At 45.5% G+C, this 16,251-nt stretch overlaps 2 protein-coding genes across 3 annotated transcripts; both read right to left on the bottom strand.

Moving 5' to 3' along the window:
- Positions 1-8,494: 8,494 nt before the first annotated feature.
- LOC127300136 (uncharacterized) lies at positions 8,495-10,723 on the bottom strand. 2 transcript variants are annotated; one of them, XM_051330214.2, is made up of 5 exons: positions 9,789-10,723; positions 9,619-9,695; positions 9,455-9,491; positions 9,298-9,382; positions 8,495-9,179 (listed from the first exon to the last, which is right to left on the bottom strand). In XM_051330214.2, exons 1-5 carry the CDS (start codon positions 10,018-10,020, stop codon positions 8,651-8,653), a joined length of 960 nt encoding a protein of 319 aa, XP_051186174.1. In that variant the 5' UTR covers positions 10,021-10,723; the 3' UTR covers positions 8,495-8,650. The 2 variants fall into 2 exon arrangements, with proteins under 2 accessions (XP_051186174.1, XP_051186175.1); XM_051330215.2 differs by having other exon boundaries at positions 9,298-9,367; positions 9,789-10,707.
- Positions 10,724-12,893: 2,170 nt separating this feature from the next.
- LOC127300135 (uncharacterized) lies at positions 12,894-15,796 on the bottom strand. The gene is made up of 4 exons (XM_051330213.2): positions 15,247-15,796; positions 14,104-14,586; positions 13,308-13,820; positions 12,894-13,187 (listed from the first exon to the last, which is right to left on the bottom strand). Exons 1-4 carry the CDS (start codon positions 15,715-15,717, stop codon positions 13,107-13,109), a joined length of 1,548 nt encoding a protein of 515 aa, XP_051186173.1. The 5' UTR covers positions 15,718-15,796; the 3' UTR covers positions 12,894-13,106.
- Between the last annotated feature and the right edge of the window lie 455 nt (positions 15,797-16,251).

The following is a 16,251-nucleotide window of genomic DNA, read 5'->3' as shown; positions in this document are numbered from 1 at the left end:
AAGAATAACAATCGCCGAGCATCAATACTACTATTCATTGACATATGTTCAATAACATCCACATCTACAAGCGTCCAAACACACCTTGCCATATTGGAATCAATCAATGAGTGGAGCCACGAATCATTTGTCGCATTGAATATTTCACATCGTGAGTATAACGTCATATTCCTCGACTGAAGAACATAAGCTAAAGGGAGACTATTATGACCTAATCTCTATACAAAGAGCTGCAATTTTGAGGGTACATTTACCTTCCAAAGCATCGTCCAGTTTTTAGAATCATCAGCTGTGGCAGATGATGCCGGTCATGATCTAGCCAACCCTTCCATTCATTTTTAGTCGATTCTAGCATCCTATATGCCAAATGAACACTGAATATCCCAGTACATTTCTGACACCATGCCCATCGATCATCTCAGAGGGATCTTCATAATTTCCTGCACATCCATAGGAAGAAATGTAGCAGCAAGTCTATCCATTCTCGATCTTAACAATGTTGGATCAATAAGTAAACAAGAGCACACCAAATTTGGGAAGGGGAGCTCCTAAGTTGCGCCTCCAAGAATTCAGAATTAGAAAAATATATTGCTTCAAGCACTCTTTCACTCAAATCCTATATTCCCCTCAGTGCGGTGCGGAATGCGGTCCGTGATTCCATTCCAGGCATAGTGGCCTGACCCAATAGGACTATTCTTGGGGATTTTTCTATTCATTTTGTCCTTTTTTCTCATTTTGTTGTTTTCTTTCTTTTGTCCTTCCATTTTATATTATATTATATTTTTTCATTTACCTTTTTATTTTCCATCTTTTTTCTTTTATTTGTTGTTTCTGTTTTCTTTTCTATATCAGCCAAATGTTTTATGTTGTAGAAAAATATTAGTAGTTTTTTGTTGTTCAAATACGATAAGTATTATATATGAATTTTTTTTCATAAAGATGTATCCATATTGAAAAATCATGCAAATAAGATGAATGTTCTATTTGAAAAATCATTCAAATGATATAAATGTTCTTATTGAAAAGTTGTTCAAATAAGATAAATGGTCTTTATTTTAAAATGATCACCATTTTAAAAAGTAGTTTATAGAGATTAAAAAAAATCTTCATGTTTTTAAAAAGGGACTTTCATATGATTCAAAAATATTTAACCGTTCAAAAAGAATGTTCATGGTGGTTTGAATGATTTTTTCACGGGGTTCAAAAGATATATTGGCGCAGTGTTAACAGAAATTTTCATGAAATTTAAAAATATTAGCCAGTTCAACAAATATTCAACGCATTTCTGAAAAATGTTCATGGCTTCGAAATATTATTTAATCAATAAACTAAGTGTTATAAAAACATATAATCTAGATACGATTTTTAAAAGTTTGTTGGAAAAGTAAAATGAAAAGGAGTGCCTTTTCCCCAAACAAAAAATAAGTAGTACTCCCTCTATTTCATAATTCTTATCATTGTTTAAGTTCAAATTTAAACTAAAGTCATAACAAAAATAATGGAACGGAGGAACCGAGGAAATAGCTTTTATTAGGCCGCATAGTGAGCGGCCCATGAAGAGGCACCTTCGGGCATAGCGGAAATCACTACTGCTAGGGTATCACACCCTAGTGAGCCAGCTAACTTTCACATGATCAAGTACAAAAAGCGATGCACCTAGCTCACTACATACAAGTGTATATCTTCGTTTTTTTTTTCTTATCAAAACATAGGTACAGTCGTGCACAAGAGCAGGTACAGCCGCACACACGAGCAGGTACAGTCGCGCGTGAGCAAGTACATGTATAAAACTACAGTTGCGCACATGGATACAGTTGTGTACAACACACGAGTACAGTTATGTATAACACACAAGTACAGTTGTATACAACACACGAGTACAGTTAAAAGTGCACACGAGTAGGTACAGTCACGCAACCGATGAAGTATATATACATAAGTACAGTAGCGCACACGAGCAGGTACAGTCGCACATACGAGCAGGTACAGTCACGCACACGATCAAGTACAGTCGTGCACACGAGCAGGTACATGTACAGAAGTACAATCACGTACATGAGCAAGTACAGTCGCGCACATGAGCAGATACAGTTGTGAACACGAGCAAGTACATGTATAGAAGTACAGTCGCACACACGAGCGAGTACAGTCGCGCACACGAGCGAGTACATGTAACACAAGGACAGGTACAGTTACCGAGTAAAGGGAAAAACTGTACCAAACACACTAAAAACAGAAGTACTTATCAGTTGAAACAGGAGTACAGTTAGGTACACACCACATGTACAATCATACTACTGTTGGAAGTACGGAAAAAAATATCTCCAAACCTATCAACATGGGATCTAGTTTCGAAGATCTCGACGCGAGGATCTCAAAAGTGAAAACGGTTCGTAATTTGGACTTACGGTTCTCAAAATATTTCATTTTGAAAAAAACGAATCTAGAAAAAAAGGGAAAAACTGGTCTTCTCTCCTCCCTCATTGCTCCCCCTTGCGACACGTGGCGAGCAGGGAGACCACTTCCCACGGATTTTATGGCACCACAGCGCGCCACTTGTCGCGTGCGGAGCGAGTTGTCTTCCCTTTGCGAAGGTCAACCTTTTTTTAACGATTTCGCTACTGCTAACAATGGAAAATAGGCGCTCCCTTGTGCAGGTCTGGGTATGCAAGCATGAAGGTGCGTGGCCTTGAGGGCAATATGAATGGGCCTGATGCACTACTCCTGGCCTAACCTAGTGCATTAGATCCTCATTAGATGGAAAACCCTCATTAGAAAAATAAAGGACCCGTATTCATATGCATCAATGGCAGCCCATTGGGTAACACAACTAACATGTCTTCGGTGTGATGAGATCATGATTTTGGCCGAGGTGACTAACATGTCTTCGGTATGATGAGATCATGATTTTGGCCGAGGTGACAACCTGCTTGCTGGATTCTGATGTTGACCATGGCAATGCTTGCATGTGTCGCTTCCTCCTTGGAGGCATGGTCATGAGCTTGATCATTCATTCCCCTCGAAAACCCTAGGTCCAGTTTGATGGACCGAGCGGCGACGCCATGACATCTTCCTAGGCTGCCAGCGAAGCCCCAAATGTGGTGAGATGATGATCTCATTGGTTCCTCCAAGCGAAGATTGGTGGTGACGTGTCACCTATGTTGGCTTCTTCTCAAGGTGTGACCTTCGAAGGACAATGTCGCCGACTCTCTAGGCACATGAATAGGGTACGTTGGTCTCAGCATCCTCGGAGTCATGGTCGTGCTACAGTGGTGTTTTGGTTGTGACATGGTCTTGGGGTTTGCTCGGCAGGAAATTAGATGCTCGTTATTTTTCCTTCTCAGAGAGTGTTGTTCCGGTCGAAACAATAGTTTATTCTGACACGGACGATGATGCTGGAAGTTTGGGAGAGAAGCGGGCAAGCGGCAGTAGTATGACCATGTTGGCGGCAACCTCGCTTGAGATGTCCACCGTGATAGAGACACCGCCATGGTGTTGTTGTAGGCGGTCACGTAGGCAGTGCCGCAGTGGTGGGCACGGTGCTAACCTTCGTGGCTGCAATAGAGGACTTACTGGGCCGGGTATCGCCCTTCAGTGTATCCAAGTACTCAGCGGTGGTACTGACGGACACGGCGTGCCGGACTTAGAGCATCTCCAGTCGCGTCCCCCAAAGCGTCCCCCAAAGGGATTTGGGGCGCGCCGGACAAAAAAAGCGTTCCAGCCGCGTCCCCCAAAGCCCATTTTTGTCCGGCGCGGCCCCATACGGTGTCCGGCGCCCCGAGCCCGTCCCCGTCCCACAGGGGACGCTCCGGGGACGCCGGACACAACGAAATGAGAGGCGAGGAGGCGCGGGGCCGACGCGTCAGCGGCACAGGGAAAATTCGTCTCACACTCCCGCCAAATCCCGCCGCTCCCGCCAAATCGCGCCTATACCGCCGCGCACAGGCCTCCCAAAACACATCCCGCCGCCGATTCATTTCTCCTATCCCGCCGATTTCTTTCTCCCTCCCGCCGTCCACCCGCCGCCGCTACCCTCTCCCCATTCCATGGCGCCGCCGACAGCCCCCAAAAAGATGGCGAAGAAAGCGGCCAAGAAGCCGCCGGGCAATGCGACGATAGGGGCGAAAGCGCCGTTCGCGAAGCCGCGGAAGGCGCCGGCTGCGAAGAAGAAGCCTGAAGGAATGACCGACGATGAATGGCAGCAAGATTGCCTGCGCCGGAAGCTATCGACGGCGGAGCGGAAAGGACGGAGGGCGGTGGAGCTGGAGAAGAAGGCTCAGGCGGCGCGCCAGCACCAGCACGTAATGGCCGGGTGTATCGCCGCCACCAACGCGAGCCCATGGAGTACGTCCATGCCGGTGTACGTTCCCGGAGTGATCTCTCCGTCGCAAGCCGCCTTCTACAACGACGGCCCCTCCGCCACTCCCGGGTGCGTGACGCCTAACTTGTCGCCGCACTACCAGGATGCGCTGCCGCACGGCGGCTTCAACCCCAACAACCTCTACTCCCCGGCGTACGAGCAGCGCGAGCCAGGCCCCGGTCCGGACGGCGACCCTTTCACCGGCCGCAGGGGTCCGCTCGAATACGACGGCGCCGGTGCTGAGGAGGACGACGGGGTTGAGGAGGACGACGAGGAAGAGGAGGGGGTGGAGGACGACGAGGAGGACGACGATGAGGACGAAGAGGGCGGCGACGAAGAGGACGACGAGGGTGCCGGTGACGATGATCTCGTGGAGGTAGACGCGGACGGCGTGAGGACGAAGAAGAAGAAGAAGGCGTCGGGCACACGAGGCCCGAAGTGGACGCCTCTGGAAGATCTTTGCCTGTGCGAGTCGTGGGCGACGGTGAGCCATGACTCCATCATCGGCGCCAACCAAAAAGGCGGGAAGTATTGGGCGAGGATCAAGACCGAGTTCGATGAGCGCAAGCTCATCAACAGCGACTACCAGAAAGTGACAATGAAGAGGAGCCAAAAGGCAATGTCGACGCGATGGGCCATCATCCAGGCGTCGGTGAACTCCTTCCATGGGTACCATCAGGACTTAGAGACCAGAGGCGGCAAGCGCGCCGACGTCGCCCAACTGGTACGACTGTTTCTTCCATAATCCGTAGCGCCCACATTGTGTTCGATGAAATGACTCTGCTTCCTTTGGTTAGTTTGATCGGGCCATGGAAATGTACGCCAAGAACTCGGAAGGTCACAAGCCGTTCGCGCTGATGCATTGCTATGGCAAGCTCAAAGTGAATGAGAAATGGCGGCTGACGCGCCTGTCGCTGTCCAAGGGGAAGGACGCCATTGATCTGGACGCGCCGCTGGCAACTTCGACAGGGCGTCCTACTGGCAACAAGGCTGCCAAGGCCGCCTTGGCCGACGCTGCGTCGTCTGAGAAGACGCAGGCGTCGATCACGAGATGCCTCGCCGACGTCTCCTCGACCTTTATCTCCCGCGACAAGAAGGCCGACCAAAGGTGGGCCGAGCTGCTCAAGAGGCAAGAGGAGAAGCTGGAGCTCAAGAAACGCAGGGACGACATGTCCCTGCTGAGAACGTCGACAGAGGGAATGTCTCCCCGGACGCGAGCGGCGCACAACTTCTTCAAAGGCCAGATCCTCGACGAGATCGAAGCCAAAATGGCGGCGGCGGACGCGGCGGCCCTGGCAGCGGCATCGGCATCGGCGGCAGCGGGAGCGCAGCAAGAGCAGGCTGACGCGTCTTCTACTGCTACACCTGCGTCGGCCTCCGCGTCGGCGACGGAGCAGACGCACCATGCACAGGAACAGGCAGATCGCGACGAGGTCGTCGTGCTCGACGGGCCTGCGTCGACTCAGGACACGACGCCGTCGACCAACCCCTTCTTCTAATATGATCGCGCGCCCAGTACTTTGATCGATCGCCGCTACTCTGATCGCGACGAATCGGCGGGAACGATCTCTTTTGAATGCATCTATTTGAATTTCTGATTGGGGCCGGCGTTTGGGGGACGTGGCTGGGGAGCGACGTCCCCCAAACGCGGCACGAACAAAACACGTCCCCCAAACGGTCGATCCGGCGCCCTTTGGGGGACGGTTTGGGGGACGCGACTGGAGATGCTCTTAGACTCGCCAGCGTCGCCATGTCTCTCATGGCGTGCATTCGTAGTGTGTGTGTGCTGCGTGCACACTTGATGATGGCAAACAATGTACGATCAAATCTTCTCATTCATGCCACCTCTGATCCGCAACACTTGCATGCCCTAAATTGTTGTTCAGTTTAACATCTCAGCCAGTCATCTCTTACTTCCTGCATATAATTTCCTCTTTTTTATGCCGCTCTTTTTAAATTGGTTTCGGGAGTTTGTGATGGCAACACTGGATGTCCAAGTGGATGAAAGGCTCGTGCACGATGAGGAGGCAACATGCACAGACGCACACATGGACTTCCACGTGGTCATGAGGGTCCCTCATCGTGACATACGCACGTTGAGGAAAGCTGCACCTACGCGGACATACGCACCAACGGCTACTTGACGTGGTAATGAGGTCGGTCGGGCGGACAAGTGACCCGGCAATGCAAGGTGATGCACGCTGCACGCGTCAAGCAGGTCACTTGTGGCTGCATGCATGAACGGAATGGAAGGAGCGTTCTCGGCATGTTGGCGGATCAGATGGGATCCAGAGAACACAAACCCATACTCATCGACAATATTATTCTGATGTTACTGCAATATCACATGTCCTCGACACACACGACCACTGAAATTAAGTAGTGCTGGAGTCACTACAGAAACATGTTGTGCAATGGTACATAGTTTTTTAGACTTTTTCTGCAGTTATTTTGCTCTGGATTGCTAGGACTATAACAATCTAAATTGAATTTTTAATGTTTGGAATATAGTTGAACTATAAGCACATATACATAAGTTTAATTAGACAATAAAAACGGTGAGGCACTGTAGCAACCACACGGACATTCAACTAGCCTGCGTGTTAGAGGATGCCACCGCCGGCCAGCAAAGCCTGCGTGTCAGACAGCGGGGACGACGATATCTCTGTGTTTGCAACACAAACCTGCCTAACATGAACAAACTGATGGACTACCTTGACGACGAGTAGCAACATGACAAAGTAGAAATGCCTCCATTTTCTCTGAACACCGAACGAAATGAAAAAAAACTGGTCACCGAACCGAATCAGACGTACGTTTTGGGCTGAATCGGAACCATCCTAATTTCTTACAACTTCTCCATGCATGTGAAGCACGAAAACGATGGCAAGAAGTTCAAATGGGCTGCGCTGGATAGATAGCTAGTCAATTCCACACCTACTACCCAGATAATTGATTTCATGTGGCCGGACTTGAGGATCTGAACGTCATTTTCTGTAGGAACAAGTCTGTGAGAAATACAATTTGTCAAACATGCATATACTGTAGTGAAGTTGACCGTGTGCATGTCTTCATACCGAGGACGTCAGCATACTCTTCCGTTGTCTGAAAATGGACAATGGCAAAACTGTGTTTTATCAAGGTGACATGTAAGTGATTAGAGTAGACCACATCTGGTATATAGTATTTAACCCCTACCAACTACAGTATATAGTATTATATTAATTAAATACGTTTCACTATTGGTTGACTGAGATCCACCAACAATATCCTTGCTACCAAAATGATACTAGTATTCTTGATGCTAGAGGTTCCAAAAAAAACCCAGCTTATCTACAAGGCCAGACACCAGCACGTGTTTCTCGCTTCAGGGTGCAGAATGCAGGGTATGGGTGCAACCTGTCGAAATAAATATATTGGCTAGTCTTTTTCTATCAGTTTAGATTTTTAGTTAAAATAGCTAGTGAATCAATTTTTCTGTGCCAACGGCTTGCCTGCTGGCCAGGTCAGATCGAACGGACCCTATACTGGCAACCCTGATATTTAGTTGTTGGCACAGAGGATGGCCGTCGGCACCTTGTGCGTTTCCCGTGGTGCATGAGATCCCAAATTTAAAACTCTGATCAAGCATTATTAAAAAAAAATGTGGCCTACATCAAACTCATGCTAAGAACTAAAATAACTTAGAATGATGTGAAGTGTTTGAATAAATATATTGGCTAGTCTCTATCCATCAGTTCGTAATTTTGGTTGAGATGACTAGTGCACTTAATTCTATAGCGCAGTCATTGTTCAACTGCTTGGGATGGCAGTTTAGCATTAGAGTTAGCGATATAAAAGTGGCACATGTAATTTTATTTACGTGCAATGGAGCCTGTGTTTATCCTTTTATCACCTTCTCCTTCTGTAATAACTTTAAAATTCAAAATAAAATGGCTACGTGCATCGATTAAAGGAATGATCTTTCCTGGGATATTTACTAGTTTTAGTACGTTTTTGTATAAAATAATCTTTCAAACAAATTTTCAGATCTAAAATAGGAAAATGATTCTTTTGAAAGCAATGGCAATGCCATACACAGCCTAAATACAAGGCATGTCTTTGTTAATTTAGATGCATCTATAAACCAACAAAGAAGTATAATTTAAATTTAATTAGAAGATAAAATTATATGTATGATATAACATAGGTATATATGTCCCTCTACATGTTAACATGTGTATGGACAAGTACCACAAGATATCACCACACTGCGTACTGATCATATGGTGAGACCAAGAGTACTTGTCCTCATTGTAGCATGCTGATTTCCTCTCTCTTAATATCCACACTGACATCTATTACTGTACTGCTACTATTCATCTTCCGAAGAGCATCCCCAGGAGAGAACAAGGAGAGAGATATACTGATCTCATCCATCTCTTCTTCATGGGAAACATTCTTATCAGCGTCTTCTTTCACCCAACTGCAGCCTGATCTCTTCTCCTTCTTCATTTTGCTACGTGGTGTGGCGATTCCGAGGGAGAGATCGAGATCAAGAGGAGCATGGATATCATCATTGTTGCGCACCGTACCTTCCTTCACTCGTTTATGTTGGTGGTTCATGGCATGCTGATCATCTCGAGATGGGTAGTGTTGAATCATCAATTCTGAAATGGTAGATGAAGCTCTAGCTACATGTTGTGCTTGGGTCAGAAGGAAAGCTGCATCTGCTTCAGCTGCTGACGAATTGCACGGTTTTGATCCGAGAAATGGGCGACTATGGACCCAATATGGTCCATGACAGCTGCTCCATGGAGGCTGTGTAGTAGTGCCGAACCTAGTTCGTAATGATCAAGGAGATCACTTAGATAAGGCTAAGCTATGATCGATTACTTGAATGATTCGCTAGCTAGGCAACAAACTGAAGGTGTAGATCTGATTAATGGCCCCACTACCTTGGCAATATGGTGCCGGCGCCCATCTGGCGATGATTGAAGACACGAGGCAAGGGAACATGGCCTATGACTGCACAAATTTGATCTGCCATATCAGGAGACAAAATAAACATACCAACAACCAGGAAAGAAAAACCATCCATTGTCAGTCTCATACCTTGCCCTGAGTCGCCAATCTTCTTGCTCCTGTACATCTGAAGACGATAGAATTCAAATCATGCAAGAAGACATATGTTAGTTTAATAACCAAGCGAGGCAGGGAAAGATCATAGTCAGAAAAAAAAGAAAGATGTCACAGATGTTTTAAAAGATAATGTAAACCTGGAGGTGGCTCTTGACATGGCCTATGCTGAGCCCTCTAACGTTCATCAACTGAAGAAGGAGCTTCGGAGTAGCACCTACACACAAAACATGAAGTAAAAAAATCTCCATCGGTTTAGCATATAACTAGCTAGCTAGCTAGGATCATGGAAATCTGAATGAAGTCTTACGGTCTTGGCCGCCGAGCCTATGAATGGCGCGGATGAAGCAGTGGTGAAGCTCCGGCGTCCAGCGGAGGCGCGGGTTCTTGGAACGGACGTAGGAGCGCACAGACGAAGATGACGAAGAATTCCCCCTGAGGGTGTCCTCCTGCTGATGGCCAGAGCCTTCCTCCTCCACGGTGCTGTCATCGTTGCTCGCCGAGGCGGCGGAGCTCCCATAGCTTCCCTTGTTTGTTTCCATGGGAGGCTAATGGATGGCCGGTTGTGTCTCGGATGATCTAGCTAGTTGATGACCTTGCTGCTGCTCTGGTCATGTGTCGTCAGTGGTGCCATGAGTTGTGTAGAGAAAGACAGAGATGCCAAATTAAAGGTGAGGTCATCACTCAATTCTATCTGTCTATCTATCTACAAAGGTTTGTCAAGACGCATATGGGAATTTAAGCTGGTGTGGCGTGTGTGAGACGATATAGCAAGTGATGATCTCACTCTCACACATATTTATGTGGGTGGCTGGCTCTTGGAAGGAAGCATACAGTTGCATGGGAAGATAGATCGGATATCTGGAGAAGGTGAATTAACCCTTAAACTTTACAGTACTAGCTAGTACCGCCGGTTCCTTTCGAAAAGAAAACTGACCAGTACGTGCGCTGCTGGTCGATCACTAACTAGCCAACCAAGGAGATGGACAATTATTCCTGGGGAAAAGGAGGCACAACTAATAAGCTACTGTTTAAAGTTAAGTACTCTAAAGTCTTTGGTTCCTAACTAGCATTTTTGGCCTGTAGCTTTCTGCAGTCTCCGGCTAGGCAGTAGGTGTGAAAATGAGAGATCCTGAGACAAGTACCCAAGGCTAACAAACTTCTAGCATGTCCAACAAAGTCACTGCACATGGATGCACAAATATGTACGTGTCAGTGCATGCACATGAGTTTCCATGCACTAATATCTTAATTTGGTGTAAGATGTATCCATCATACCTGATACAGATCTATATATGTACATGAATGCTCGTACATACTATATGCATATCAGCTGTGCTGCATGTTTTGAGAGGAGCAACGAATTGATGAAGCAGCTTATTTTGTCTCGTTCCTTGTGTTTAGACAATGTATGTCTTCTTTTTTACTTTTCATATTCTCCCATGCAAGACTTGACTACAACTTCTGACTGATGTAATATGTATTGAAAAGAAAAGAAAAATGTATATCACAAAAAGGATTTTTCAAGAGGGATCTGTTGACTTGGTCAAACTTCCAAAAGCTTGACCACACATCCCATGGGGACATACATTTCAGAATGGGGATAGTAGGTTCGAGAGGAGAGAACTTCCAAACAAAGAAAAAGGAAAGCTACAGGCTTTGAGGTTAGGTTGAACGCCTAGCTCATGGCTCAATTAATTATTCATGGATATCATCGTCATATATATAGGGGACCAGTACTGCAAGAGTTTGGTCACTTGTAAGCTATACTAGTAGGAAGTACTTTAAACCATATATCATATACTCTAATTACTCCGTAACTATTATGTTTGTGCAGAAGTGTATAGTGGACCAGAACAAGAAGCTCTACAGAAGCTACATAGATGGATGTATGCATTGGTTCTAAAATTGACTAAACCAGAAAGGTAGGTTGGATGAAAAACTCGCAGTGACCCGTGATAAACTACTGTGGTTTGAGCAAATCAGTCTATTTGCCAATCTCTGCCAGTACAGGCCTGTGAGGGTTATATTGGCCCAAATCAAACTGAATGCACTTACGGGCTCCAGATGTATTAGACATAAATAAAGGACAATCATTGTACATATATATAGTAGTAACCATGACACACATTAGACACATTAACCAAACTTTAGACTGGCTGATGTTCACTGAACTGATCGCACTTTAACTTTTGGGTACTCGTACACAATTGAATTCTTCTTTTTGACTCTCTTTTTACATCTTCCCCAACAAAATTTAAGAAAGTGACATCTCCGGCAGGTATACTACATTTGGCAGTGCAAACAGTACTGGTTGTCCAGTGGAGGTCATTATGCTCCTTAACTAAACCTTTTTAGTTTTTCTTCTAAGTTTCATGCATTTCAATCTCTAAGCAAAATGAACTTATTGGCCAGCTGGCACCATCATATGCATATTCTCTAACCATGTGTACTGAAAAGAAACAAAATATGCATGATTAGAGAATATAGAGCTACATTTTTTCCCCAGAGATTGAATATGGCTTTATATGCATAACATACCAATGCAGGTCCAAATTCCCCTTTTACATTATTGAGACATGCATGGTGCAATGCAATTCCTTAATTCCACTCATGTTGAATTCGTTTCAAAGCAAATCAGAGCTAGCCTTTTCGATCTGCATTAAAGAATCCACTTTTTTCTTCATTGTCCCTGTTTCAAAGACTAACTAACTTGGACAGCTCATCATCCTAGCTGCAATAGTAGTCCATTTCTTCATTTTTTCTATTTATTTTGTGATTAGATAGATCATCAAACAGAATCATAAATAAATCTGTTTCATGCAGGTTGATAATGCAAAGAAACTGGAAGCTAGGAAGACTGAAGCAGAATCTGCAAGAGAATCTCCACAACGAAAGCATATGACAGCAATAAGAAATTAGATAGAGCACAGGTACTGACTGAAAAAAAAATGAATTGTATGAATAGTAAGCCAAACATAATCAACAATTTTTAGGTTCACCAACTAGGCAACCTTGGCAGATTATGTCCAACAGTGCGGCTGCTGTCTTACCTGCAACTGCAGAAAAAGAGACATGTACATAACACCTGGATAGACAAGTCGCCATCCTCTTAGAAATCTGAATCTACCCCTGATATCTATGTCTATGCATCAGCAATAGAATTGTTCGGACTTCGGAGATAGCAAAGGCCTGCGTGTTTCTATTCTACTCTAAACAAAAGACTTTTGTCTGATGATTTACATGTCACTTGTAGTAGCTGTCAACTTCTGTCAATGCAATCAGAGGTAAGATAATCAACAGCCAATTCCTAAGAATTTTCAAAATTTAATTCCAGGAAAATATTTACACAGTGAAGTGTATAATATTTCTTTGTACATCATTATTTCTCACTTCCAGAAGATGCTGGTCGGCATTGAAAACAAAAGCTCTTTGTCTCTTATTTTCATTCAGATTCGAGACTTTACAGGCCACAGCAATTAATCGACTAGCCAGGCCAGGAATTCATCATCTACAGTTTGTGAAGTATCTATGATAGGCTCGCAAGTTCTTGAAGGAAAAAAGAATAACAAGTGGGGCCATATTAAGAAAAATAATACAAATATTAAATAAGGTGTCACAAAAGAAATTAGGGCGAAGAAAAGTTAAACTGTATGCCTGTCTTCGCCTCGTCATGGTCAAACTGTTTTAGGATGTGGCAATAATTCATCTGGAAAAGAGGGTAAACACTTATTCAGTAAAAGCAACTCGTATTTTTTATATCCTTGAGAAAATAATGTAATTTCACAAGTTACTTCAATGATGCAGATGAGGGATGACAATGACAAACCTCTATGCGAAACAGTCTGGTTGGCACAACTACACCAAATCCTGCAGAACTCCTGAACGTTTTTAGGAACTCGGTAAGGGGAAATTTTCTGATATCACGCTCTGTGAGCTTAGCATGATTGCCAGCTGAGACAAATGCATGGCCATGAATACCAAGCTCCCTGAGCGGCTTCAGAGGTAGATCAAATGACAGATCAGCAAAAGCTGTGAGTGCTATGTCACCACCCACTGCATCTAGCTCAGGGGAGATGGAAGAACCATTCTCAGAATTCTTGGGGGCACAGGTTTGCGATCCTGTCGTCCCCAGCCCTCTAGACTTGAAGCCCAGTAGTGATGATGGCCCACCCAAGCGGCAAACAAGAGACTTATTGCCGCCCAAGTAGAAACGTTCTGGAAGTGGTGAGACAGAGCCTGTTGATCCTCTTGCTAATGGATTGATGACCCCTGCAGCCACTCCGGCATTCAGAGCACCATTCCAAACACCCAGCGGCATAGATACCCGAAGATCAAATTCCTAATACAGGATGAATAAAAATGAGTTATGCTAACAAGAAATGGATAGGTATGTTTTCTGCTACTTCTAGATGTTTCCGTTTGAATAGGTTCAGATGGTAAATATTTTATTCCTCACTGATGTATATCACATTATATTCTAGAAAATAAAGATGGAGACTATGTCATTCAAAGTCGAAGTTGCTGATTTGTCAAGTAGGAGCAGAGATTGAAATGACAGGATAAGAATCTGCATTCTGAAATTGTATAAAGTACAACTACAAACATGAAGATTTTCAACATACCTGTCTAACAAAACGTGCGGTTTTGCTGTCTGGGGCAAGACCTCCAACCTGAGAAGACGAAAGAAAAGCATATCCACGTGTCGGTCTTATCCTTGAATCTCTCTGATCAATTTTGTATGTATATTTCATAGAGGATAGTAGACTATGCTCTAACTGCTCCCTTATGGAACTGGATGACATCCGCGCTGGGTCAGTTATAGTTCTCCATGAGAGATTGTAAGCAAGGTTATGGTTCATCGTGGAGAGTAAACCAACAGAAACACCCATCAGGTGTTCTTTGATTGAGGACTTTAACCAGTCCTCGGAGAGAAATGACACTCGAGCCATCAATGGAGTTGGTATTGCTCCAATTCTTGGTATTGTTGCCCCAACACCGAGCTCCATTGTCTGATCTAGACCAAAAGTACCAGATGCATCCCAGGTCTCACAGTATCCAAAAAGATTCTTGAACCTCAGTGAACCATCAACTGAGCATGATCTAGTCTGCAAGAGATTTAAAGGAAAAACAAAAGTGGATGACATGAGTGACTTTGGAGAATCCATTTGAATAGTACAGCCGATAATAACCACCATGGCATTCTTTATCAGAAGGTATTATCAAGCTTGGTTGTTGCATTGCTAAGAGAACCTATAATTTGGTTGAAGAAAAGCAAGAGGAAAACTAATATAGTATAAGACTATGAAATGTTAGCAAAACTACTGTACAAAACCAGAGAACGCATGTAACAGGTTGATGCAAGAACAATCATAGTCCATTCCGCAGTGCAAAATAAGAGAATATATTTCTCCAGACTTTTGAGACAAACGACATCTGCAGACAACTAAATTTGCCTCAATCCTTTCCATCATCCAAGACATTGCATATAACTTCTGCATAAAGGCTACTGTACATACGAAGGCAACACATTCTCTAATCGTTGTGAAAGAACAAGGGATAAACAAAAACCAGTTTAAAGTACTATAAGCAGTACTCCATTCTCTAATGTTTTAGCTGAATGCCTGAATTGGGTATTAAATTCTCGTCCTTAAATTGAAGCTAGAATGTGTGGTCTAATCTTAATAATTGAAGCAATCGCAACAGGAATGTGCAAGCGAGCTCAGTTCTACAAAAGGAAGACGGTTTTGGCTGAGATCGGTGTGGACCTCCGTGTTGGCGAAGATACCGAGTCCGCCGGCAGCGGCGCCTCGAGCCTCGGTAACATCGACAAGGACGACGACAACGCCACCTCTCCCGTCGGCAGGGACCCCCGGCGGCGCGGCGTCGAGGGTGATGGAGACGGATTCGAAGGCGCCGAGGCGACGGAGCCGCTCGCCGGCCGCTGCGGCGGCGCGCAGGAGCTCCGGCACGGTGGCGGCGCGCGAGAGGTCCGACCCCACCGCCGCCTCCGCCGCGGCGCGGCGCGTGCGGGCGCAGCCCCGGATCGCGACGTCGTGCACCCGGATCCGGACCTCGTCCGCCGTGAGCCGACGAAGAACGGACTCGAGGCGATCCTCCTCGCTGCCAGCTGAGAGTGGCGGGGAGGGCTCATCGTCGTCGTCATCGCCGTCGAATTCATCGTCATCCTCGTCGTCGTTATCGTAGTGCTCCTCGAGGTAGTTGGATGTGGTAGCCATTGGAGGAAGGGAGAAGAACAAAGCTAGGGATCACTCACGCTTGTCGACTGAAGCAAAGGACAAAAATGTCTAAATCCAACCTGGACTGATTGGCAATTTGGCATTCCGTTTCTTTTTCACTTATTCCTGTTCTACAAAGTTGCAACAGTTTTTTTTTTAAAAAAAAAATCATGGGTGTAGTGTATGTACACTAACAAGATTTGGTGCAAACATATGGGACTGATTGATTGTCAACAATTTTTTTACGTTTCTGCCCATTTTGTGGGAGATTTGCACAAAAATAACCCAAAAGTGAAAGAAAAACGCAGACTGACCCTCCGGCGAAACTATTTCACCCATCTAACCCTTTTGTGTGGCGCTTCTCCCATCGGCGCCACACATGCCAGTGTGGCGCCCCTCCTGCCGGCGCCACTCTCCCAGCCGACGTGGCGCCCTCGACGCTGAGCTGGTCCGCCGATCCGACGTGGCAGCATGTGTGGCGCCCCTCCCATCGGCGCCACACATGCACTTATAATTGCGCCGATGGTAGGGGCG

The sequence above is a fragment of the Lolium perenne genome, chromosome 5 (genome assembly GCF_019359855.2).
Source record: "Lolium perenne isolate Kyuss_39 chromosome 5, Kyuss_2.0, whole genome shotgun sequence".
NCBI classification, from domain to species: Eukaryota; Viridiplantae; Streptophyta; class Magnoliopsida; order Poales; family Poaceae; genus Lolium; species Lolium perenne.
This window is presented reverse-complemented; position numbering and strand designations above follow the sequence as displayed.

What these genes read in the sequence shown, in the direction of transcription:
- LOC127300136 (XM_051330214.2), bottom strand. Translation starts at nt 10,020, where the DNA reads ATGGAAACAAACAAGGGAAGCTATGGGAGCTCCGCCGCCTCGGCGAGC. An exon ending in TAGGCTCGGCGGCCAAGACC is followed by an intron (nt 9,696 to 9,788) that starts GTAAGACTTCAT and finishes TTTTGTGTGTAG; the next exon opens with GTGCTACTCCGAAGCTCCTT. An exon ending in GATTGGCGACTCAGGGCAAG is followed by an intron (nt 9,383 to 9,454) that starts GTATGAGACTGA and finishes CTGATATGGCAG; the next exon opens with ATCAAATTTGTGCAGTCATA.
- LOC127300135 (XM_051330213.2), bottom strand. Translation starts at nt 15,717, where the DNA reads ATGGCTACCACATCCAACTACCTCGAGGAGCACTACGATAACGACGAC. An exon ending in GTATCTTCGCCAACACGGAG is followed by an intron (nt 14,587 to 15,246) that starts GTCCACACCGAT and finishes AATCTCTTGCAG; the next exon opens with ACTAGATCATGCTCAGTTGA. An exon ending in CCAGACTGTTTCGCATAGAG is followed by an intron (nt 13,188 to 13,307) that starts GTTTGTCATTGT and finishes CCTCTTTTCCAG; the next exon opens with ATGAATTATTGCCACATCCT.